The sequence below is a fragment of the Hipposideros armiger genome, unplaced genomic scaffold (genome assembly GCF_001890085.2).
Source record: "Hipposideros armiger isolate ML-2016 unplaced genomic scaffold, ASM189008v1 scaffold_5, whole genome shotgun sequence".
Taxonomy (NCBI): domain Eukaryota; kingdom Metazoa; phylum Chordata; class Mammalia; order Chiroptera; family Hipposideridae; genus Hipposideros; species Hipposideros armiger.
Window position 1 is genome coordinate 2935311 of NW_017731355.1, and position 27490 is coordinate 2962800.

General features: G+C 42.3%; 1 protein-coding gene across 1 annotated transcript in view; it reads right to left on the minus strand.

Moving 5' to 3' along the window:
* Positions 1-27490, minus strand: part of DAAM1 (dishevelled associated activator of morphogenesis 1) — a 173058-nt gene that overhangs the window by 99809 nt on the left and 45759 nt on the right. Inside the window, exon 2 of the mRNA XM_019646065.1 lies at positions 12892-13110. Within this exon, the coding sequence (XP_019501610.1) occupies positions 12892-13074 (183 nt within the window). The 5' untranslated portion in view covers positions 13075-13110. The remainder of the gene's footprint in view (positions 1-12891; positions 13111-27490) is intronic.

Below are 27490 nucleotides of genomic sequence, written 5' to 3' on the forward strand. Positions count from 1 at the left end.
TTCTTCAGTCTAGTTGTGGAGGACGTTGCTTCACTGGCCCAAGTTGGCACCATCATTGCGCTCTTCCCGGGTGAGGCAGATCAGTTGCTGGCTTCTGGACGGCCGCTCACGGCGGCTTGAGGGCCGCTCCCGCTGGCTGCTGTCTACACACGGTAACCCATGGCAACCCACTGCAGCAGGGTCTGCAGCCTACGCTGTCGCCGGCGACTCACGGCAACCCAGCTCCAGGTTGAGCTGTTGTTCAGCATCTTAGCTGTGGAGGGCAGTGTCACTGGCCCTCACATGTGGGATCCGAACCAGGGCCCTCTGGCGTCCCAAGCCAGCTCTTAACCAATGCACCACTCAGCTGGCCCTATTTTCACTTTTTAATAGTCCTTGACAAGGGACTGTCCATCTGACTCAATGTATAGCGCTCACAGAATTTCTAACCATATTATTACTCAGGCAAGGGTAACTTTTCTCCTTTCAACTAAATACACCAGGCATTTGCCCACAGCAAACAGGCTCAATTCACCCATGCTAACCTCACCCGCCAAAGGTCTCCCTGGTGCTCAGCTGCAGCAACTGTCAGGTTCACCTCACATACACCCATCATTAGCAGGGCCTTCTCTGGATTTAACCCTGTCTTCCCACCTCACTGCTCGACACTACCAAAAATATGTCAAAGCTTTGGAGGCGCAGGAGACCAGACCTTAAATTAGATGACACGGTGATCAGAATGCCATCATGGGAAATGTATGGAGAAAACGTACTATTAGGCTGTGAAAATTCGTGAAATTTATGCACATCCATCCCTACCACAGCAAATGATAATCACATCCAGGAGTCATGAATTGACAACATAGCCCTTAAAATGTAACCGCAATAGCCCTGAGAATAGTATTTTATTTTCATAGTGGTGGTTTGAAACCTGAAAGTTAGATAAGATTTTTGTCGGTTTAATTACAGGTGCATTCAGTGAATTATTACCTGCTCCCAACCAGTCAGGAAAGACACAAATGGAAAAGAACAAAGTTTTAAATGTCTACAGGGATGTGTACACACAGACAATGAACCTTGAAGGTTTCCAGCCTGTGAGATTTCTGCCAACATTCTTAGTCATTATACACAAACCATAACATGACTCACTACCACCTACACAATAATGTTCTGAGTCTGATAGACGTGTCTCCCTTCATGAAAACAAGAAGTGAGAGATCCCACAAGCGAAGGCTGACTAATAGAAATAATTTTAGTTTTGTAGTACCAATGGTTGGGCGTTTCATACTATATCCCTTCCTCCCTTTAATACTAGGCAACGCAAACTATCTCCAGTTGCTAGATAGTCTGCTGCTAACCCTGTTGGCTTCTTATTGAGCTTCTTTGTGTTATTTCAAGTAGAAACTCATTAGCGTGACTAACTTTTAATTAGTCTGCATCACCAGTTTTCCAGTAATCTAAAATAACTCTGTTCAAAATATGTTAAAATCATCGCCCAATACCCATCCAACCACCCAAATTTCCAGTTTTTACACATATAATCTACAACTTCTGTTGACAAGGCTTAATTGAGAGAGTTTCTAAGCAGTGTTTTCCTAATTGAACGGAGGGACTTTGTCTCCTGGGACACAGAGCCAGCTATAACGTGACAGACGAGAAAGGCACCTGTGGGCAACTGTGAAGCCAAGTTCCATACATGTCCCTCTCCCTCAATGACACCAGCACTGTTCTTGCCAGCCCTTTCCACACCTGCTCAGTATGCCCTTCCGAGACTTTTTTGGCAGCTCAGGTGACACTTTAAGGTTTTTTTAAATACACTTTTAAGTTTTTACAAGATCTTTTTTTTTTTTTTTAAGCTGAGCCATCCTGCCACCTGTTGGCAGCTCAGCGGCTGCTCAGCTTGGGCCGGGAATCAAACCACTGTTTCTCAGAGCTCAAACTCTTGAGTGAGCTCTTAACCAACTGAGCCACTCGGCCGGCCCAATACACTTTTAAGTTTTTAATTGGGTCAAAAGATATCTAGCGCAATGAGTTTCTTCCCACATTGCATCTATTTGTATTTCTCTTAATGGGAATTCCCTGTCTACACGTATATGCATTTTTATTGGGTTGTTTGTGATTTTCTTATTAATTTGTAGGTGTTTAACAATATTCTAGGTTCTAATCTTTGATATAAAACAATTTAAAAATTATACTGTATTTTCCTAATCTCACATTTCTGTATCTTTTGACGTTTACTCTGAAGAAGGTGAATTTTTACTCTGCTGCTGAGTTTGTTTGATTCTAGCTTAATTATTACCAAGTAATAATAGTAGAGAGACTGTTAAGGACAGAAAATATTTGTTAAACATTACCAGCCACTTTGACGGTCTCATAGTAACCAATCTCCAAATGAAGATGAGCAAAGAAAATGACAGTAGGTGATGGGTGGGGTTCAGGGATCAGCTCAAATCTATCACTACTGCTTCAAGAATAATTCAAAATACAAACCCAACTGCTGAAGGATTCACCCTTCACTCATGCACACATTCACTCCAATACTTCCTGAGCATCACATGTGTTTATCCTTCAGTACTTAGTCCTTCACCCATAAGCACTTACTGAGCACCTACTCTGGGCCAGGCAGGGCTCCAGGTCCCGAGAATCCTGATGGTGAAAAAGCCAGATCCATGCCTGCGTGCCAATCTACTCTCTAAAGGTGCAAGGACGCATATTCATAGTGGGTTTGACATAATGAGTGCCCCTGTGCGAATAAACTCAAACTGTCTGGTGGTTTAGAAGACGGCAAAGGACTTGCTGACTTTTTTCTTCTACATCCAAGAAATGCCCATTTTGACTGGTCACTTGGTTCAGTTTAGTTATCACGTGTTGCATTGTGTAATGACATAAACAGCAACTGTAGGATGTTTCTAGTGGATTTATTTAAAATTGGACAAGAGGGGGGGAAATGCAACTTTTTTAGAGATCTGATTTTCAAATGAAAAACGGATACTCTTATATATATGGTTGTTCTTCCATGAGCCAGAAAATCATAACTAAAAATGGTAGCTGGTACTGAGCTCCTATAACACGCATCGAGAAACAAGTTTTGAATTCCTGAGGAATTCTGGAAATTGAAGGTGGGGCGCATTCTAAGCAAAGGAAATAGAAATATCTAGACAGTTTAGAACTAAAATGTGCCATCCACATATTGGGCGTTTACCTCCCAGAGGCCATGTGACATGTTTTGTAAAAGCAAATGGCATTTAGATGATTCCCAGTGAACCAATATATATTCTCATGTGCAGTTATTTATAGAAACTACCAGATTTTTTCCAGCTATTACTGAAACACATTTTCAAACTTGAAAGCTTATGTAAACCACACTACTTATTCTCCCACTCTTTTTTTTTTTTTTTTAAAGATTTTTTTTTATTGGGAAATTGGGGGGATGGGAACAGTGCTGGGGAATTGGGGAAAGGGGAACAGACAAGTTGCTGTCGTTTTGTTCTTCTTCAGTCTAGTTGTGGAGGACGTTGCTTCACTGGCCCAAGTTGGCACCATCATTGCGCTCTTCTCTGGCGAGGCAGATCAGTCGCGGGCTTCTGGACGGCCGCTCACTGCGGCTGCTGGCCGCTCACGCTGGCTGCTGGCCACACACGGTAGCCCATGGCAATCCACTGCCACAGGGACTGCAGCCCACGCCGTCGCGGGCGACTCATGGCAGCCCAGCTCCAGGTTGAGCTGTTGTTCAGCATCTTAGCTGTGGAGGGCAGTGTCACTGGCCCTCATATGTGGGATCCGAACCAGGGCCCTCTGGCATCCCAAGCGAGTTCTTAACCATCGCGCCACTTGGCCGGCCCCTCTCCCACTCTTTTAATATCTATACTGGTTTATATGGGGACATGTAGACTTGAAAGTCAGTACAATATGTTGGCTTTGTGTAATTTGTACATGGTAGCCTGAGGATTAAGTTAAATAATCAGATTTTAAACTGTAGCCAAAAGCTAAGTAGGTACATACCACTCAGAGTCTCTTTAGGATTCACAGTAATGAAAACCATCAAGGCCAAGGGGACTCAACCATTTTCTTAATAACACTATTAAGTTCAGAGATGGTTTTATGGTATTTGTATTTTTAAAAAATATTTTTATGTTTCTCTCCTCCATCTCTCCATTCCCCCCCCATTTCAATCCCCATAATCTAAATTAAGAAACACCCAGAAATAAATGTATTGATTGATAACAAAGTATCTAACATGAGGTCAAAATCTAAATTTAACAGCCTGTACAAAAGGACATTTGGAACCATCTTGGTGAGATAAAATATAAATTTAGGACTAGAAGGAATAAAATGGTTTTGTGGTTTTCCTTTAAGCTGAACTGGATTTGTCTGGTGAATCAGAGGACAAGAAGGAAATTTAAGAAGCCATGTTGACCCTCTTACTGTTCGTAAGCAGACAGGACCTCAACGAGTACAAAGAAATGTATGATGGACAAAATATATATGGGATGAAGGTCTACTGCCAAAGCTACTTTGATTCTTACAAGTAATGTAATGTTGTATGGAAAAGTAAAACAGATATAAGCAAGCAAAGCCACCTATATCAACATCACCCTGTATCACAGCCATCAGTTGTTCTCAGGGCCAAAATAATGTATTTATAAAGTTCTGCATTTGGGATCATCTTTAAGTTGACTGCACATTAGCAGCAGATTATATCTACTAGACAGGGATTTTTGCACTACACACATTTAGGCTCACATCTACATTCCCTGTTCTCTTTGTGATGTACTGCATATTTTCATACTGTTCTAAACATTTTTCTTTTAACTCATCAAATTGATTTATCCCAAAATACCACAGTGTCAAGGAAAGATCTACTCAATATTTGGGTTTTTTTTCTCTGTCAATTAATTATGTCCTTTAGCTAAACAGAATTTTTCTCTTTTGACCTTTATAGGTTTGTCAAATGAAAAGAATTTTTAACCTTATGGAAATAGAATAATTTTAACATCAATTCCTTCAATAGACTCCAATTTTTGGCTTCCAGACAAGGGAATACTTCGAGACTATCCTAGGTATATCTTTGAAGTCTTTATACAGTCTGATTTCCTCTACTTAATTACTGAGCAATCCATAACACTCTAATTAAGAAAAAATAGATTAAAACTATGACTCCTTACAACCAATTTGTTTTCTCTTCAGTCAGTTTAAAATGAAATGTACCTGCTACCCAATCTTTTCATCTTTCTTAAAGACAGGAAACTCAATAGCTCTGTAGGAAACGTCTATTCTTAGTCATGGTCTTAGCGTAAAAGGCAAGTTTTAAAAATAAAAAGATAAAAAGTATTGAAACTTTTCATCAATTCTGGTGCTAATGGAAGAATTTGACTATTAAAGCGAGCTTAAAATAGCCCTAGTAATTATGTATATATTTTCACAGCCTGAACAGATGGGTAACAATTTCCATTGGCTAGTTAGTAAAAGAACAAAATTTGTACACTGATAAATTCATAAGACTAACTTGGATTCCTGTAGCTCTTTTCATACCAAAGTGACTTCAGAATACATTGAAAAATGAAGAGATTACTGATGTAGGTTCCCAGGGGAATTCATTTGGCACAGCTTACCTTGCGCCTGTGAATTCATTTAACTCTGATACAGCAACTAAATTCACTCATTCCTGTTATCTTCATTTCTCAAATTCTAGGCTGGTGACCAATGTTAAGAATGTCCTCAGTACTTAATAAACTGACCTATTATAAGTAATTATATTTATGATGATACAAATCTCCCCATCATCCTATGGCATCCATCATCACTACCTTCCTCATTGAGATTTTAACTTTTCGTTGACAATCCTCAACAGTATAAAACGTGGTTTCATGATCAGTAATGATCTAAGTTCCTTTCAAATATTTTACATTTCCTGGAAGGCACAGCACTAGACCCATTGACCAAATAAATGGAAGGCTAAGCATTGGGTTTGAAAAAAGGCAGGTTAACCAGAAAACAGCCTAAAGTGGAATTGGTAACATTTCGGCTTAGGAAAACTTTGGTGCACACTGCATATTATTTCCAACTAGTTATAAATTCACAGTGATGTACTGTATTAGAAGTGAAAGCTTTCTTCTAATAAGTCTGCAAAACTGATTCCAAGTACACAAACAATGTGTGTGCTATGAGCGTTGAAATATACTACAGTACACTTCAAAAATAATAACCAGACTTATCTTAAAACTCGGTTTCTAACCTAAAATCGCACCCAGGAAAAGCAGTTGGACATTTTGCATGTTTCGCAAGGCAAGAGAGCTCAGGAAACCTGAGAAGAGATATCAATTCCAATATCCTGTAAAGTATTCTGTAGGAAACTCTTAGCCCCTCAACTCTTGGTGTATGCAGGAGTCTATACATTGGGTAGAAAAGTGGAAGGGGGCTCCCAGTAATTTTATTTCAAAATTAAAGTAGCCAGAGGAGGAATGCATTGTAACAAGAAGGCATTTCATTGGACTCAAAGGAAAACATACTCAGAATCTATCTAGGGGAGACACAACACCTTTTGCTAAACTTACCAAAAAGTCACAGAAATTGCTAAGAACAATCATTATTTTTGCACGTATAACCAGATAGCAAAATATTTTTATATACTTGGGTATACTTAATTCACTGAGGAAATTCTTAAAAAAGCAGTGGTACTTTTCTCTGGTTCCAATGAGAATCTGAGATATGCAATTTAACTAACAATACAACCATCCTCACCCCCCTTTCCAGGCTGGCCTCTCAGAACCTCTAGTGTTCCCAGCATCCTATTTCATGCTCCATCTATTCCTTGAGCCTTCTACACTTTCTCTCTCACCTCCCAGCCCTTATACATGCTACTCTCACTGTCTGTAACACTCTTTTCTCTCCTCTTTGCCTGGATAATTCCTTGTTGTTTTTCATGCCGTACATTAAATGTCACTTCCTCTAGGAAGCCTTCTAAGATCCTTCCACACTAAGTTAGATACCTGTGGGGCTTGGGGGTAGGTGTCTGTAAATAGCACTATCCTTCCCCAGCAAGTTTAGAATTATCTGAGAGCTAAGCTAAGGAATCAGCAAATAGAAATCAAAATATCTTTCTTTTTACTCATGAAAGTTGAGTTGGAGAGCTCAACTTTCATCTGCAGACAAGGGGGCTTGCTGAGATTTCAATGCTGAATTAGACACTTACCCACCAGTCACAGGGACAACTCAACAACTGCCAAACTCCCTAGGGGGCTCAATTTTATAAAATTTATAGGACGAAGGGTCACAGAACATGTGTTTTCTGAAAGGTTGATTTGCAGAGAAATAGAGACAGGGAGAGAGACTGAGCTATGTGTGTCCCAAAGAGGAGATGGAAGAGAAGCTGGGACCTGCCCTGGCAGGAGAGCTCAGGATGACAGAAACAGAACCTGGGAGTGGAACTCCCTCCTCAGGAAGAGAAATAAAGGTTCTTCTCCCAACAAAATGTACTGCTTGAGCAGCGCCTCATACAATTGGTCACATTGGATAAGATTGAGTGCATAGTTACCAATTTCCCTTGCTAGACCTTCAGCCCCTCTGTCATTAAGGACAATGTCTGGGGCCGGCCGAGGGGAGCATTGCTTAAGAGCTGGCTTGGGACTCCGGCTCTGAGCAGCAGGTCCCTGGTTTGGATCCCACATGAGGGTCAGTGACACTGCCCTCTACAGCTAAAATGGTGAACAACAGCTCAAACTGGAGCTGGGCTGCCGTTGAGTCGCTGGCGACAGCGTAGGCTGCAGCCCCTCTCGCAGTGGGTTGCCATAAGCTACCGTGTGTGGCCGGCAGCCAGCGTGAGTAGCCGGCAGCCGATGTGAGCTGCCAAGAGCCACTGTGAGCGGCCGTCCAGAGACCGGTGACCAATCTGCCTCACCTGGGAAGAGCGCAATGATGATACCAACATGGGCCAGTGAAGCGACGTCCTCCACAACTAGACTGAAGAACAAAATGACAGCAACTTGTCTGTTTCCCTCCCCCAATTCCCTAATAAAATCTTTTAAAAAAGGACTATGTCTGTATTGCTCACCAGTTACCTCAGGGCCTGGCACAGAGTAGGCACTTAACACACATCAAAAGAATTGGTCTGGGGCGGCCGGGTGGCTTAGTTGGTTAGAGGGCGTGCTCTAAACAACAAGGTTGCCAGTTCGATTCCCACATGGGCCAGTGAGCTGTGCCCTCCGCAACTAGATTGAAGACAATGACTTGAGTTGAGCTGACTCTGAGCTGCAGGTGGGCGGCTGGATGGCTCAGTTGGTTAGAGCGCATGCTCTTAACACCAAGGTTGCCGGTTCCATTCCCGCATGGGATAGTGGGCTGCGTCCCCCTCAACTAGATTGAAAATGGCGACTGGACTTGGAGCTGGTTGCGCCCTCCACAATTAGATTGAAACAACTACTTGACTTGGAGATGATGGGTCCTGGAGAAACACACTGTTCCCCAATAAAAAGTTAGAAAAAAAAAGAATTGGATCTGTCAATTAATGACATTCTTCTGTTCATCCCCAAGGAAATCTTCTATTAACATTGAGATGAAAAAACTACTTGAGCAATGACAGCGTATAGAGTTGTCATGCCTAGAACTCTTCAAATTGGTTAGTGGGGACAATCTAAGACCTTTAAAAGCCTGCAGAAAAGATAAGACTTTAGCTGAATCTTATTTTATGGGAATAGTGCTGGGTCTCAGATTGGTCATGTTCTTGATTGGTGGCTGAAGTGAAGAGGTGAGATGGGGATGGTAATACAGGAAAAAAGGATTGATGCTCAAAGGCCTAAAATATATGGCTAGCAGAGATTACACAAACTCGCAAGAGTTGACAAATATGTGGAGAAACTGGGACCCTCATACACTGTTGGTGGGAATGTAAAATGGTGCAGCCACTTTGGAAAACAGTCTGGCAGTTCCTCCGAAGTTAAACGCAGTGTTACCATATGACCCAGAAATCCCACTTTTAGGTATATATCCATGAGAAGTGAAAATATATTTCCATGTAAAAACTTGTGTATGAATGTTTATAGCAGCATTATTCATAATAGTTAAAGACTGGCAACAACCCAAACATCCATCAACAATAAATGGATAAACAAAAGGTAGTATGTTCATGTCATATAATGGAATATTATTTGATAATAAAAAGGAATGAAGTACTGATATATGCTACAACACAGATGAACCTAGAAAACATTTATGCTAAGTGAAAGAAGCCAGACACAAAGGATCACATATGACCACATTATTATCTGATTTCATTTCTACGAAATGCTCAGAATAGGCAAATTCACAGAAACATACAGACTAGTGGTCGTCAGAGGAAGGCAGCGCTGGGGAGAAAAGGGAAGTGACGGTGAATGTGTAAAGGAGTTGCTTTTGGGGGTGATGAAAATGCTCTAAAACATTGTACTGATGGTTGCACAATTCTGTGACTATTCTAAAAGCCACTGAATTGTACACTTTAGAAGAATTAAATGGTATGTGAATTGTATCTCAATAAGGTTATTAAAAAAAAGAAAAATAGGCAGGGTGTGGTACTGGGACCTCCAGAAACCACTGCTTGCAGAAATTGGAAAATTCTCATTCCACTGCCTGCGGCAGGGAACCTGCTAGAGAATGAGGCATTCCTCGCTGCTCACCTTCTTTAAAGATTCACACAGCTGACCTCCCATGCAGGCTTGCTTTATTTATGAGATGATAAGGTTGCAGTAAGCCATTCTGAAAGCAACCTACTTGGTATCACTTTTAAAAACATCAAATGAGTGACTCATCAGACAAAGCCAAGGAAACTAGCTTACGACAGCCGGCTCTGGTGAGATGCTTTCCAACAGATACAGAGCTAAAATGGCCTGCGAGTTGGGGGACCCACATTGGCTCGTTCACAGCAGGCAGATTAGCTTTCAAGGAAAGCCAAAGCCTGGGATATTTGCTCAGGGTGCTGTGCCCAGAAAATGCTTGTATTATCTCCTATCCCTCTCGCTGCAGTAGGATGTGGGGGTGTAAAGCACCTACTAGATGCCAGCCTTTTAAAAGAAGTTATATGCTTTCATCTTCACACCAACCCTATGAGAGGAAAGGTATTAGCCCTATTTTGTAGACAAGAAAATAAAACTCAAATTCCAACAGAAACCATTTTGAAGGAAGTTACCCTGGGTGGCAGAGTGGTCTCACTCCACAGGCCATGCACTCTGCCTCCCCACATGGCCTCCGTCTCCCATGCATGGGCAGACGTGGAACTGCTTCTGTGACTACTCACGAGAAACCAAGGCAGAGGTTTCCCGTGGCTCCGAGTCCACTTCCCTTGCCCCAGGACACCCTTGGCAGTTGGATAGATTTGTGGTCTAAGCCCTGAAGTCAGAAGCAGACAAAAATCCATCCGTCACTCACCAGGACAGATGCAAACCTCAGGATAATTTGTTTTCCAATGGTTTCAGCTTCAAGTTCTGGTTTGGCATTGGCTTTTTAACAAGTAACAGCTGTAGGCAATTTTCACACAGAATAAAGACATCAAGAAGGCAGAAAGTAGAATTTTCTCCCTTATGAATATAGAACAATGAGCTGTCTTCGAGATGTACACGGAGCTGCCACCACACAGACTCTGGCTAGGGTCTCATTTGGGGAGGATGACAGAATACAATTGAAAGGACAGTTGGATGTGTATGCTTTGAGGGTGCTAGCTCTGCCCACCAGCTCCATGACCACCAAAGTGGTCTTCATCTACCAGCAACATCTGTCTCCTTCAGTTGACTTTTGGTTTTAAAATGCTTTAGGTGGGAAATGAAACCACACCTGTCAATAATACATCATTATTGTCCTTCATGGCAGATGATTCACTGCTCCTCCCTGCGAACAAACTATGTATCCTCCACCCACACCAAGACCTTAGGCTTGGCTGTGTGACTTATGGTGTCACTCTCTATAGAACAATGGTACCTCCCTGCCCTGTGAATTCAGGAGTGGCCATGTGAATCACTTGGCTAAGGAAATGTGGGCAGAAGTGACATGTGTCATTTCCAAGCATAAGCTAGAGCCTGCTAGGAGTTCACATTTCTCTTTCCTCTTCCACCAAGGTTGAGTTTTGGATAGAAGATGGAGAGGAGCAAAACCACAGCTGACCCACACTGGTTACATCTACTGTTGGAACCACTGAAGTTTTGCTATCACAGGAAAAACTAGCTTCAGGTGACACCGACATTAACATTGATCCCCTACACTTCCCTTTAATCACTCCTCACAACTCACCTCCTCCAGGAAGTCTTCCCTGACCACCATCCTCATCACCACATCCTACACCCCACAACACATTTACACACAATCAACGCAGCGGTGGGTTGTGCTTCTTCCTCTAGTGGCATTATGCCTTTATTGGTCCCTGTTTGCTACTGAAACTGTCAGCTCCTTGGGAGCAGGTTCAAGTTTTCTGTTTCAAACCTCCGCATTAACACCTAGAACAGGGTTCTTTTTGTATGCAGTGAAGATGGGAGAGGGTAGAGATACCTGAAACACTGAAAATACTCAACATCATCAAGTATAAACATGTTGCCAAGAGTCATCTTCATTTCCTCAACTAGTTCTGGTTGGTAATAGGCCCGTTAATCTACTGAGGAGCCCAGAACTTAAAACATCAGCTTCAAAGTACTCTCTCGTATTGGCTTATCAGATAAGGAAAGCTTATAAGTGAATTCTGGTCTAGAACTGGAAGAGCTGGAGTGACACGATCAGTTCCGTTATTACCTCCGAAGGGCAGTGACACAGCTCACATTATTTTCTTGAGCGAAGAGTCATGAAAAACAATAGCACTCTCTAGTATCTGTTGAACAATATACCATAAATGGTCTGATAAGAACTAACTCTATTACAAAATACCAGTGATCAAAGGGGAATAGAGTCCTCATGCAACATTTATGGGGTACCTACTGAGGACCAGGCAGGGGGCCGTTACACTAGGTATCATTCTCAGTTAGACAGTACATCAAATTAGAAGTATTATTTTTTTTCTCCACATTCCAGAACACAGGCTCGAAAAAGTCACTCTTGTCCTATACTTATCCAGATGACCAAGTCAGAGCGGTGATTTGAACCAAGGCCTTCCTAATCTTCACGCCATTGCACTTTAAACTATAATATTCTCTGACACACAGAATGGAAACACGACTTCAGAGCTGCTTGAAAGCTATGGTGAAGAGAGCCCGTACATCTCTTGAGGAATGGGTTCTATGCCAGAGACATCTCTCACTTCACTATGATGGATGCTAAAATATGACAGTATCTGTAAACAGTTTCCCACAACAGTTATTGGGTCCTACAGCAGCTACATCTCTCACTTCACTAGAGTTGATTCTAAAATACGATAGTATCTATAAAAAAGTTCCCACAACAGTTATTATTGCAATCCTATCATTAGGCTAAATAATTATACTGTACTTAAGTAATAATGTCTTTCATCAAAGGATCAAGGACAGGAAGGATCAAGGACAGGAGGGGTAGTGTGACTAATTTTTAAAAAGACATTAATACTATACACTGGGAGTGGGGGTGGAGGGAGCACTGGGGACTCCCAGGAGGTATGAAGCAGACGAGGGAATTATTTATGCACACAAGTACAGACTCAGGTGGGGGTGGGGAAGAATCAGAAAGGGTAACTTAGGATGCAGCACTGCCATGCACTTGGAGACCTATAGGTTTAAATCCCCCCACGTTAAGCACCAGCAAAGCCCTTTTGATGTTGCAATGCTATCTTCTTCCTTGTCCTCTTGTCTCCACAGGCTCAGCGCTGACAGTGGAGCTGCAGACATAAGGGCACCGGGGGCCATTTCACGGAAGCACCAAACCAAACCATCCACATCCTCTCTTCTCCCTCCCGACTCCCATCCACCGCCACGATGGAAGTCTGGGACTTACCACAAGTTCACTAAACATGACGTCCAGCTCCTCCCCAGGGGGCATGGGTAACGATGGCTCCATGGTCTGAAGGGCAAAGTTGCTATCATTCCGCAGCCGATACGTAATTTCTGGGTGATCATTATTTCGGAAACAGCAAAAGATGAATGAAATCCCCCGTCCACCTCTCTTTCTTGGGGCCATGGCTGAATTCTGGTCTATTTCTTGAGTGACTAAACTCTGCAAAGAGAGGACATGACATGGTTAAGAGTGCAACATGAAGAAAAGATTTCTTTTTGAAGTCAGACCAATTCAAGAAAGAGCCCCCTGCACTGGGGGCAATGGCAGTGCCTTGGAGGGCACAGTGAGAACCACTGCAAGAGCAACTGGAGTCCAGCCGGGCACAGAGCACATGTCCTTCTGTACATTTGATGAATGTTTCCTATGACCAACTGCAGAGCAAACAGTATGACTCCAGTCAGTCCATGCCACAACACACGCTGCTATCACACTGAGCTACTGGCCATTATTTGGATATCACACGCTCTTTCCTGCTGACCCATTTTGTTCTTGTTACTTCCCTTGCAAGAATGACCTTCTCTTTCTTGTCTCTTCAGGAGATTTCTCACTCATCCTTTTCAGTTCAATTCTAATTTCCCCTTCCTGGAGTAGAGTAATCTATATGCTAAAGCATATCTATTCATCCCAGCTCATGTCACATTCTAAGTTCTTTAGACTGTGATAACTCAAAGTGGAGGAAGGGGCTATGTATTAAGCATCTTGGGGGGCCTACCACGCTGCACAGTGCCAGGAAGACAGGAGGCACTCAATTAATGTTTATTGTGTTGAAAAACTTAAATTTATAGTAAAGGAAGAGTGACTTAATGCAAGCTAGAAGGGTCAGAGATTTTCAAACAGAAAAGAGCAAACAAGTTCACTAATAGGGAAATGGTTAAATAAATTATAGTATATTCATATAATAGAATACTATGCACTCATCAAAAAGAACAGGCAGCTATGTATATAGATATGGAAAAATGTTCAAGATGTTATATGATATATATACTATATACTACAGGATTACATTTTAGAGCATCTATAAATATGTGTAAGAAAGTGTTAACAGCAATAATCTCCAAAATAAATATAGGGAATTAGAGAACTATTGCTTTTCACTTTATACATTTTTCAGTTTGAATTTTTAATGACACTAATTTTTTTTAAAGTAACAACTATATATATATATATATATGTGTGTGTGTGTGTGTGTGTGTGTGTGTGTGTGTGTGTGTGTGTGTGTGTGTTGGCTTGGGAAAAATTTCCAAGTGAAAAAAACAAGTCAAAGGATAATGTATATAACATGAGACCATAATGTCTTTTAAAAACAAACTCACACAAAAAACTAAATTGTTTACAGGTAAAAGCATAGCAAAAGGCTTGGAAAGATACAAAGCAAATTCCTAATTCTGAGACAGAAAGGGGACTGGAAAAAGGCCAAAAAAAAAAACATATATATATATATATATATATATATATATATATATATATATATATATATATATATATAATTCATATATACAGAGGGTGACCAAAAAATGTGTACGCATTTTAAGAAAGAAAAAACTATTAACATTGCAATACTGTTAATATATTAACATTGCAAATATATACCAATAACAAAAGACGAATACAAGTCAAATTTGACTTCTGCAATTCCAAGAGGTGCTCCAAGTGGTTACCATCAGCATCCAGACACTTCTGATTATGGCAAACTACTGCTTGAGCTACGTTGACCAAAGTGTCCACTTGTATACATTTTTTTGGCACCCCTGAAAAATATATATAATGAGAGCATAGTATTTGTGTATAATTTTGGAGATTTTCAATTTTTAACAAAGGGCGGTTTTTAAAAAAAAGGTGTTATGTGAATTGGCCCTTCATGAGTTATAAGGGCAGAGAGGGAAAAAACGCATCTGCGAAGGGAAGATGGTAGAAACAAAGGCCTAAATTTCAGAGAGAAACCATGGGGAGTCAGGCTAGAGGAGCATGAGTTTGGAGAAGCTGCAGCCCAGGCTGAGGAGCCTAGATTTATCCCACCAGCAACAGACAGTCACTTTGAGAAGCCTCTCCTATTCATCTCTGAAAAGAAAGAGAGAGAACCAGCAGATGTGGGTCTTGATGGCTCTCATTGTTTAGAGCTCTGGCAGGTGACCTTGCTGCAGAAGCTACAATGAATGCTGAGCACCCTCACAGAGAGCAGACTGCAGATCACCAGACAATGTCATCAAGTGTAACTATCCTGACAATCCCAGCATGCCCTGAGAGAAAGGGCTAGCACCACTGCAGCCACTTTCTGAAAGGGAAGAGAAGGCCTACGGGGCAGGCAGAGGCCCACAGCTAACCCTGAACTGATTTCAGGGCTGCTATCTAGAAACAGGAACAGAACTGTTATCACCCCTAAGGTTGAATTGAAAGCCCCTGGGTAGAAGCTATAAGAAGGCAGAAGGAAGAACTTTCTAATGTCTGCGATTAGGGTAGGATGGCTCTGCTGTCTTTAGACTAGACTTACCCCTTAGAACCGCCTAAGATGGGAGATGGGGAAGAGATTGGAGATTTTCAGTAGGTGCTGATTGAGCTTCTCACTCCAGCGTCAATTCCAACAGCTCTGCTTTTACCCGTTTTGGATACTGAAGTTTTAGGTATGAATCTTTTTTTATAAAAACCTCCTGTGGCCACTCACTGCAATTATAAAAATATGCAAAGGCCATCCAACAGCCTCCAAGGGTCTCCACAGTCTGGCCCCTGCCCGCCTTTCCACCTCACCTCATAGCGCTTCGTGTGAGTCACTGCACTTCAGTTACTCTGGCCAGGCTGGCTCCTACCTCAGGGCTGTTGCATCAGCTGTGCCCTGGATCATCTGTGCAGGGCTGACTCTTCCTCCTCATTATGACCTCAACATGAATTTCACTCTCTCAGGGAGGCCATCCCCAACTATCCACCTGCAGTCTTCCTTTTTCCATACACCAGTCACTCCCTGTCTCCTTACCCTGTGTGATGTTTTCTCCATGGCAGTTACCACTATTGAAATTATCCTATTTGATTACTTCACGGGTGCATGGGACTTGCATATATTGTTCATGCAGTGTCCCCAGCACATGACAGTACATGGGACACATGTACTAACCTACTCAATTGAATGTGGTCTGTGTCCGCGTAGCATTTGGTGACCCCATGATGCACAGCCAACAGTTAAGAGTAATTTGGGGTCTGGGTCTTTCTTCTCCCATTGAAGAGTCAACTCCATGAGGAAAAGTGCCCACAGCATGTGTCACTCACTGCCTCGCACAGATAGGAATATAACCAAAGTATTGACAAATGAATAGAGAGGGTGAGTGCTTTCTTTTTTGCATTTTACAAGTTGTCACTTCAACCCAAGTTATAGTACATTCTGGCTGTATTGAGGAGGAGCACAGAGGAAAGGTTAAGATCTAAAAAAATCAATCCAAAGCATTTTTCAAGTCTTGAAAAAACATGCCAACAGTTCCACAAGCCAAAGAATATGAGCGTCTTGGCAAGTTTCTACGATGGGTAATAAGATACAGAGTCCATTACATTTAAGAAACTAATTGAAATCATTTTAATAAGGCCAAAATATTGCCTTTGACAGGTGATTTGTGTCTAAAGGCCTCAGTAAAACCCAAAGGCTAAGCTCGGTGCTGCTTCCTCTGTGGAACCCCAAATACAAGGTCCTCTATTAAACCAATCCTTAAGCTGTCGATGACGGCAAAGCTTTGAGATTTCTAACAAGCAACCATTTTTAATACACATGCTTAGAATTCCACTGTTGTGAGCCTCCGGCTCCTAGATATAGACCAAAACAGGAAGCAAGATTGGCCATGCCACTTGACCCCTCAGTGGCAGTAGACACTTCGGGCCAGCCCTCCTTAACTGCTCTAGCACTAAACTGACTGAGGGATCCCGGCACCGGCCTACGTATGTGATTTTAATGAGCTCGTTCACATCCATCACTTCATTCAACATCCCCATTTCACAGATGAGACTTAAGTGGACATCTGGGAGGCAGCAGGGCAACTAGGAAGAGAGAAATTTGAGAGACTTGATTTCCTGGTGAAGGCAAAAAGATGTTTATTCGGAAAAGCCTGATTGGTTGGGAGTGGAGCAGGGAAGCTTGGCAGAGGTCAGAACACCTGCTTGCTTAATCTGCCTGGAATCCCATTCCCGCCAGCTCCAACCTCAGAGTCAGGACCTTAGTTCAGCCCACCCTCATCTCCCATCTGAATGACTATGACAGCTTCTTAACTCTTCTCCCTTACCCTTGATTTCACAGCCTAAGGACTGGCAGACCTTTTCTATAAAGGGCCAGATGATACATATTTTAGACTTGGTGGGCTGTTAAGCCTCTATCACAATTGCTCAACCCTACCCTTTTATCACGAAAGCAGCCACAGACATCTGTAAACATGGGAATGCCTGTGTGCCAACAAAACTTTACTTGTGGACACTGAAATTTGAATTTCATATACTGTCATTTCTTTTTTTTTTAATTTGTTGTACCATTTAAAAATGTGAGAATCGGGCCAGCTGAGTGGCTTACTTGGTTAAGAGCTTGCTCAAGAGTGCGAACTCTGAGCAACTAGTGGTTCGATGCCCGGCCCGAGCTGAGCTGCCGCTGAGCTGCCAACAGGTGGCAGGATAGCTCAGCTAAAATAATAAAAATAAATAAAAATAAATTAAATAAATAAAAATAAAAATGTGAGAATCATTCTTAGCTCATGGACCGTATAAAAACATGGTGTGCCCAAGTGGGCCCGTGGGTTGAAGGTTGCCAAAGCTGCCCTAGGCCATCACATTTGCCCCATTTAATTCATTGAGTTAAATGTTTTTTATCAAATACCGATCACGTGTCAAACACTGTGCAAGGCACTTAGGAAAGAGGGATGAAAATGAAATAATGCAACCTCACAGAGCTTATGTGCTTTGGAAAAGGCAGAAAAAAAGTCAAGTAAACTAAAACAAGTATTGATTTTGGTGAGTGTGACACAGGGGACGCAAGAAGAGAGCGAAGGAAAATGGAGGTGACGGTGGTGGTGGGAGCGGACAGCTACTTTAGAGAGTGTGATCAGGGCAGGCCTCGCCAGAGAACGGCATTCACACTGAGACCTAATGGATGAATGGCTCCGCCCCGCAAAGTGTCAGGGAAGAGGATTCCAGGCAGGAGTGTACAGAAGTCCAAGGCAGGTGGGGAACTTGGCATGTTTGAGTCAGGGGAAGAAGAGCAGGGAGGCTGCAGCATAGAGAGTAACAGGGGTGTTAAGAGAGAAGAGGCTGCAGAGGGCAGGGGCATCACACACCACAGTGAGGAGCCTGGGATTTCTCCTCGGCGCATCATAAATCTGATTGTGTCACTCAGCTCTGCAGCGTCTCCTGGATACAGTCCAACTTCCCAGCCTGGACCACAAGACCCTCCATGGCCTGGCCCTTCCCTACTTTCTTTTCCACCCTCGTCTCCCAGCACCCTGAACACTGTGTGTCCGCATGCCCCTCACACACACGTGTTCATGCAGTCATCAGATCGCGACAAGGGTCACGCTTCTGAGCCTACACCTCTGCAGTCCCTGCAGCCTAGGGTGCTCTTTTCCTTCTTTACTTGACCATCTTCCACTCACCATTCAAGACCCACATAAATACTGATGCTTTTATAAGCCTGTGTTTCCCAGAGATGGTCACACATTTCTTTCCATACCCCTAGCATCACATACATAGTTGACTGGTTTCTGTGTGTTTGTTTAAATTCATGCCTGTTTCCCCCGCTATGAGATTCTGAAGATGGGGACCAAGTGTGGTTCAGTCCCTGGCACATGGTATAGTCTCAATCAATAAATGTTTGCTGAATGCAAAAGCATAAATGCCTAAGTGAACACGTGATCTCATCTGTGAACTTCAGGGCTGTGGAACTGGGTCTTCCCACAGCTGCCGGTAGATCTGTGTTTCACAGCTGCCAAAGCATTTGAAGCCCATCAGATCTCCTGACAATAGCCTTACATAGAGACTTCAACCTCGGGGTATTTGCATCTTCTTTGAGTGAGAAATTTCTTTCTGGCCGAACTAACTGGCGCTTGGTTTTTCCACCCATCCTCAAGTAAGTTCCTTTGGAAAGAGACCTACTGATAGAATCTCTGAGACATTTCCCCATTCCTTACATTCAGTGAACATTTTGCCCAAGATGTATTCATTTCCTCATCTATCATAGCTGAGCCTCTTTAATCACTAGGCCAGACACAGTGTTTGGTGCTAGAGAAACAGATGACCAAGACCCACAGGTGAGGAGGAGCACAGCCTTGTGGGGACATTTAGGGAGCAGTGAAGTTGGTCCTTCTGTCCGGTGAAAAGGGAATAAATGCACAGTTACTGAAACCAGGGGCCTATGTTTCCACATCTTGACCTCTTTTTAATCAGATCGGCCTGAGGAAAAGACTAATTCCACCATGACAGCTGGGCCCTCAACCAGAACACATCTTCTAATCGCAGCTTCTGGCATGGTTGCAGCAGAGAAAAAGTCACTTCTGGGACATCCAAAACACAATCCATCTATAACATTACAGATGACTATTGCTATGCCGTGCACAAGGAAGCAATTAAAAAGCTACTTAGGATTCTGGAGCAGGTGCATTTTGCTTAGCAAAGAATACGAAATTTAATCCATCTGTGGCCTCGCTCGAAGTCAGAGTCATTTGTACTGTCTAACAAAACAAACAAGGCTCTCAATGTGGTACCAGTCAGAAACCGAGGGCCAAATTTTAAGGACTGCAGATGACGATGATTGGGGTGATGAAAAACACTGAAGAATAACTTACAGTCCACAAGGAAACCCTCCTTAGCATTTTCCTTTGATAATGCCAAGTCACAATCCATATGTGATATGTACAGTTTGTTTTTCAAGAAGCAACACACGATCAGCAGCAAATATATGGGGGAAACCTGAATGTCGTGTTGATAAAATTGATTTGCACTGATACATACACCTCATTTAAATTGTTTCATTAGGGACTTCTGCCACACATATATAAGATGGCTGTCCAGGTGGAGGGAGGTGGAGAGATAGGCTCACAGGCTAAGTCACCAAGGTTTTCCTCTAACTAGAGTGGTTACAGGGAAACAACGGCTTAGATGCTGGAGAAAGGGAGAGGTGGGGAGAGACAGGGAGTTCCTCCCAGCCACCAACTTGGTTCAACAGCTGAGAGTTTCTGCATGTACTCACGCCGTGCCGTGGGGACCGTATGGGTCCTGCACCACTTCTATTTAGTTCAACCAAGAGAGACAGCATTTCACATTTCATTCTCCAAGTACAATTTCAACACTAAAATATTTCTGTCGTTTCTCTATTATAAATGGTCTCTGGAGTTACTGAAACAATGTCACAGACATAAAAAGAGGGACAAGAAAGAAAATGTATGCCATTAGAGCCCCTAAGATGGTTGGGGGAACCCTCAATGTTAATTGCCATACCTATTGTCTTCCAAGCTGCAGTTTATTCCACATTTTACATTTTTCAAAGGGCCCTGACATGAAATTTGGGTTTCAACAACACGATAATGTTAACCCAAATTCTCTTATCAAGAAGAATGTGAAAGGGAAAAATTGCTTTGCTTCTTTCCTTGGCCATCTCTCTCTCCTCTCACATTCCTCATGTCTGGTTTCATTTCCCAAGTACACCAGATGCCAAATACTATTTGGAGCTGTAAAAAAAAAAAAATCATGGGATACAGTCTAAAGGTTGTAGAAGAAACATTTGAAAGGGGATGTGTTTTCCCTGCAAGTTTCAACATCCTTGCCATCAGGAAACGGAAAGGGCGTTTCTCAGTAAGCGTGTCCAGTGGAGGGACAGCCCTTCCCATGCACTTGGTCCCCAAAGGATGTTCTAATAGAGCACTCTTGGAGTGGCTCCTGGAAATTGACCCAGCAGTCAAGTCACTCCTTTCAGTCCAGTGCCTTTCCTGATGCAAGAGGAAAATAATGTAGGCACCCCACCACCAAGGGGTAAACCAAAACCCAAGCATTCAGAAAAGCCACTGGCCCCCTGAAAACACTTTGCTCCACAGCCTCGAGCAGAACAGTGAAATTAAGGCACACTCTCTCCTCTGTCTGCCCTGCATCAGTGCAGGCAGAGGTGTGCAAAGTGGAAGCCAAACCAATCCCTTTCCTTTCCCACTTCCTCCCTAGATAAGCAAGGACGGAACCCAAGGAAAGTCCATGCACACACTCAAGCCAGACCAGGCCTCAACCAGCACATAATTAACAGTATTTCTCCAAGCCCAAGTCACAGACTCCTGCCAGAAAACACCCTTTCCCTCATGTGAAGAGCAAAGGAGGAGACCTCCAGGTTTCACCCTGAAAAGCTAGCAATGACGATTCTGTCATGACTCAGTACTGTAACCACGGGTTTAGGGCATAAATCCCTAAAGCCAACATACCACAGCTCTCGAGTTAGGAAGTTTGTGCTGCTCATGTGACAGAAACCAGTCTGGAAGCCAGGACATCTCGTCTCGATCATCTGGGAGAAGAGCCAAACCAAAAGTGTCACTGGAGCTCCNATGTGACAGAAACCAGTCTGGAAGCCAGGACATCTCGTCTCGATCATCTGGGAGAAGAGCCAAACCAAAAGTGTCACTGGAGCTCCCCCCCCCCCACCAAAGAAAGCACAGCCTTGCCAGAGAGCCTGTGCCCTTGGGCCTGCTGACCTGTTGCTAGTCTGTGAGTTAAGCCAATAAACAAATTTAAGCTGAAGCCGAAAGAAATGCAAATCATATTCCCTCTTTGGGTTTCCATCTTCACTGCCTCGAGGGGATGCACTCAGATTGTACAAGGACAAATTTAAAAGGGGGTGGAGGGGTTTACACAAACAAAAGAAGCTACAACTCAATGACTAGCTTGGTCACATCAAAGCTCTCACTCTTCCAAGAGGCCAAGTTTTGTTGTTTAACAAGCTTATAAAAAGAAAACAAGAATGCAACTTTCAAATCACCTAGCAGGTCTTTCAGGAAGGCTATGAGAGTCAGACATCACAGCCATCAGAAGACTTGTCTATGGCAAGACACCAGCAATCGCCTGTACTCTACATGCGCCGGTCCTCTGCTGACCCCACTAAAATAACCCCTAAAGTCAGAGTCTTCACCACTCCAGGTAAATGCGGTTCCTCTTAACATGTCTCCCCACTGCAATCACCGCCCTGTAGGCACTTCCGGTTTCAGACCTTCCCAAACAAGCAGCCAACCTTTTGGCACCAAAAGGTTCCATCCATACAGAAAACAAAAAAGATATTAAAAGACATTGCCTAAAAAGAAATGTATCGTTAGGTACTTTTTGGAACCTTCTCACCACTGAAATAATTTTGGCAAATCCTGAGAGATGAGAAGCTTAACAGTTATTTACTTAGTTTCAACAGCTGTGTTTTCCAGATCTTCAGGCCAAGTTTAGCATGAGTGAGAGAAGATAAACTGGAGGTGCCCTGGGCCAAGGACTCAGGATGCCATCCTCACAGTAACATTAAGTCCCTCTCGCCAGGGAGGCCCTAAGGCATGGTCCCCTGGAAAAGTGATTACTGCCACTGACCCTCACAGCCCCCAAACCAGATGCTATTCAATCTTATTCCTTCTCAAATATCATAGCTACATTTTATCAGCACGGCATTTTATTGCCAAGTAGGTATAATCTTTATTTCTACACAGGCCTCTATGAAGAGTAATGTCTATTGGCACCCTAGGGAAAGTCCGGTTCCCTGGACTGAAAATGAAGACATAAAAGCATGCCCGGAGGACTTTATATGTTCGTATTTACTGAAAGCAAATTTTCAAGCCCACTAATTACCTTCCTCTTTTCATGTCCTTCTGACTACTTTTATGCCAAGATGACTTTAATACAATTGCAACAGCAGAAAAATGAAACACCATGTAGAACAAAAGTTCTTGGTTAAAATTAGCCTCACTCTCTGGTAACTATTAAGAATCCCCCATCTTTCTCGTAGCCAATGTCTACGCTCCTCAGTTAGGAAAAAACTGATGAATAAACACAATATGATGCAGGCAGCCATGGAGCCACGACCTGGGTTCCAATACCAGCTCAACCACTTCTTACGGGGCGCGCGGGTGACTTCAGGAAAATTTCCGCATCCTGAAGCCCTCTGTAACTGTTGGATGGATTTTAAGTGGACAGCACAAAGGGAAGTGAGAATGACATTAAAAAGTTAGAGGGAGGATTTATATTTGATAACTACTGTTTGGTGGAAATACATTAACCAGATTCCTTTCTCTAACATTCCTGTTCGTATCAGCAGAACCAATTCCTGGAATGAGGCGGGTTTAATCTCTACCCGGCAGTTGTCATCACTAAATCAAAGGCTCTGCAGGTTCCTCAGCTTATCTACACACTGTGGGAAATTCTCTGAGGGTTTTGGGGTAATGTGGCAAAAGGCATTAAAAAAAAAAAATCTTAGCTTTCCTGTACATTTTGAAGCATTCAACAGATTTAATATTTCAATTCAACTACTTATACGGAAACCACCACATAGCACACCCAGCTCAGTCACTGCAGGGACGCTGGTATTTGCAACACTGATCTGATTCCCCTCATACTGCCCTTAGTTGCTGATCTCATCTACTGATAAGTCTACTTTCTGCATCTGAAAGGCATCCTGTCTGCCCAGGACAGTAATTGCAAATTGGTCACCAAGACAGAAAACCTAGTGCAAGCACCTGGGGCCACCGGCTTTCACACTTTAGCCTCAGAAAGATCATTCCAAACACACATGGACAGACACAGCCACCACGCACCATTACAAATGTAAAAAATGTTTACAGAAAGCTAAATGCATGGTGATTCCTGGGTTGAAAATTACAGTGTGGTGAACTGTTGACAAGATCCTGAGTCTCTCCGCAACGCCAGCTGCTCAGAGGAGCTCATTTTGGGCAAGGCAAGCACCACACCTAGGCTTGGGCTGTTCCCTATTGAGTCCTGCTCATGATGAGGCAGGGAGAAGCCACCCAGAAACAATAAGGACAGATGAGGAGGAGTCACATTATGAAAACTGAAACTCCCTTTGAAAGAAGCACTCTGCCCTTCATAAAAAGTCTACCTACAAATTTTACATAACAAACCTTCAAGGGAGGTTTATGGAAAGATGATAGTAAAAGCTTCAATTGAATGCGAGTTCAGGTATATAATAGAAATAAGGCAGTAGAGAGACACTCTGGCCTCCACCTGTTTCAGGTGGTGTGTCGCTCTAGTGGGTGTCGCTCTTAAATCAGAACTGCCCCACCCCTATGTGAGAGACACACATGCCCTCTAATGATTAGAAGCGAAGGCATTATTTTGTCATGTCAGCCTATAAAACTAATTCCCAAAGACACAGCACTAAAAAGACCTAGAGAAGCAAAGCTTTGACATGAGATTTCCCCAGTCTTCCTTCATGTTAGGAACCTCCACAAGCACTCAGATACACAAGCTTCCAAAATTAGAACAAACTTTTTTTTTTAACTCAGAGGGACCAAGGCTGGGTAGCCCTCAGCCCCACAATGGTCAATCTAATAATACGTGGATGGAAAAGTCAATTGTATTGCCTCAGTGGGGGCAATCTCGCCAGTATCTACTTCTTTTAATGTATTAGCTCTTTGAGCCACATCTAAGAGCTCCTAGGTTCTGTATCTAGGGATTAAACCTACAGATATAGTCCCGCATGGGCAGAGATATGTTAATAAGGATGTTCACTGCAACGTTGTAATAGAAAGAAAAAGAGATTCATTATTTGTCATAGAGAATTATCTAAGTGTCCTTCAATAGGGGCATGTTTTACTAAATGCTGCTATGCCGATTGTATCAAACACTGGTTTTTATATCCCAATGCCCAGGCTTTACTCCATACCAATTATATCAGAATCTCTGGTATTGGGGACCCAGACATAGGGATTTTTCCAAACTCCATAGGTGATTCCAACATGCAGGCAAATACTAGAACTGACATAGAAAGACCTAACATCTTCACAAGGACAAAAAAAAGAAAGAAATCAAGTTGCATAACAATACATATCACCATTTATGTTAAAATTAAAACAAAACTTCACTTGTAGCCACACACACACACACACACACACACACACACACACACACACACACACCCCTCTATATATATGAATGCATAGAACTCCATCCAGAGTTAGAAGTATTAACTGTAAAGTCGCTAAAGTATTTAGCCAAAAGCTTGGCACATGGAAGATGCTCAATAAATGGTGGCTATTATTTCCATGTGCGTCTAAGTTTTTGGAGCCTACAGGAATAGTTCCACGTGGATAATGAGCTCTCATAAGCGCCTTATGCAGATGTCAGTATTCTACCGAAAGAAGAAAGTTTGCAAGCCTTCTCAATAACCCCATTAAAACTCTAAGTATACACCTGAAAACTCATTAGTCATTTTATTGATTCTTTTCTTTAAAATTACAGCTTGCTTTGTGCATACTTGAAACCCATGCCCAAAAAAGCAGATGGCTTCATTGTCAATATTATATTGATTTGCAGATCCACCCAAATGGCCTATTTAAAAGCTGTACTATGTTAGCCAACAAATCTAAACACTTGGATGTAATGCTAGATGCAATCCTGATGAACACAGAGAGGAAAAATATTCCCAAGGCTGCAAGCACCAGCTATAGGGATAATAACATGACAAACTTTTACAAAATGTTTTGTTGTGTTTTAAGCTCTGCATGTCCCAAGAGGCAATTATTGGAGCCTTTCCAGTTCACGAAAGCCATTATGTTGGAAGTTCTTCAAATGGTCACAGGGCCAGTTAGAAGAGAAACTGGGAAGTTCTATTACAGTTTCCTTTGATTTGGCTCTATTTCAATTATACTTCTATTGTGTGGTTCAGAAATTATAAGATCACAGCTACAGTCCAGAACAGGAGACTTAAGGATGCTCATACATGAATGAAGCTTAGTACTTTGTATGTTTTAAAGATGCAATCAGATATATTTAAAAATTGTATTTTTATAAAAGTGAATGCAGTACAATTTTCAAAATTCTTTTCTACTTTTAGGTACTTAAAAAAAAAAAAGTATGCATAAGCCACATTTACTTGGGTCCTGACTGGCCACAAACACGTTAAAGTTGGTTTCCAGCCATTTTCTCTCAAGTACATGCTCCTGAGGTTCTACCTTTAAAAGGTGAAATGTTTGGGGTCCTCCTTATCAATCAATAAATAAGTCATCATACTGCTTACAGAACCAAATGAAAACATGGTGATCATATGAATGTATAAGAGGGAAGGGGTGGTCTTGCCAGGGCTATGTTAAGATTTTATCAAGGAATTTTATGAAATCGAGGTCTGAATGCTGATAATGGTCCTATGAGATAAGATTCTAATTATTTCCTGGCCATGCCTTCCAAAAGTTTATGTAATTGAAACTCGATTCCTTCAAATATCACTAAATATTCATTGCAAACAGCTGGAAAGAAAACCAATTCTGAAAAGCACAAAATGATTACCAGTATAGTGATATCAGGCCCAGTATAATAAAGTTACCATTGGAAGAAAACGCTCCCTGGAAAAGGAATACGGATTTTCTGAGATCGTCATAAGATACCAGAACATCAGTATAAACAGCTCATAGGACAATGATGACCAGGTCTGAACAAATGGTCCAGCATCAAGTCAATGGGACATGCCTATCAAGCTTTGGGAAAATAGCGAAGAGAGCAGGAACTCGTTCTGATACCTGTTAGTGTGACTAAGGTCCTTTGGCAATTGAGTTCCAAGTCACTTCCAGAAATCCCAGATGACCTAGGAAGAACTGGATCATGATGCCATTTCTGGGAGGTAAGAAGCCATACAAAGGTAGAATCTTGAGAAAGTACAAAGTTCAGGCATGTGCTCTTGGGAAAACAGTGTTTTTGTTTTAATATGCACTTCAAAACTGCCGACCCTGTACACAAGGAAAGCAATGCCTAGAGGAAGGGAAAGGGATAAGGGGCAAGTGGTAGGAGCTAGTGGGCGCTGCCAGGGACAGAAGAGCACGTGTGTTTAGCAGGCGAACTGGTGAGCACATGTCATCTCTTTTCATTAAACAAAGCCAATAATCAACCAAAATGAAAATTGCCAACAGCTACAATGAAGAGTGTGTTTTCTCACTGGTGATTTCTCTCTACGTGATAAGTATACTTGTGAAGTTACTCACATAGCTTAACAAACAATTCTGAAACGGCAGGAGCCAAACAAATTGTGATGAACGATCTTTACTGAATTTTAATGACTGTACATGGATTACCACATTCTTTGTTTTAAACGCGGGCCGAAAAAAAAAAAAAAGTCATTCCACAGTCATCAAAAGGGAAGTGTGAAGGAAGCTGATACTGTCCCATGTGCCCACTCCACCCAACTCTGTAATTTTCTGTATAATTAGGCAAGAGCAGTAATTGCTTTATTGGGTATTTCAAGAAGACTAGACACTAAAGAGATGGTTTCTCTTGCAAAATTTATTCTAAATGTGACAATAAGAAAAGCTGTTTAAAATTGTTATTTGGACTCATTTACCAAGCCTAGAGTAGTTGGACT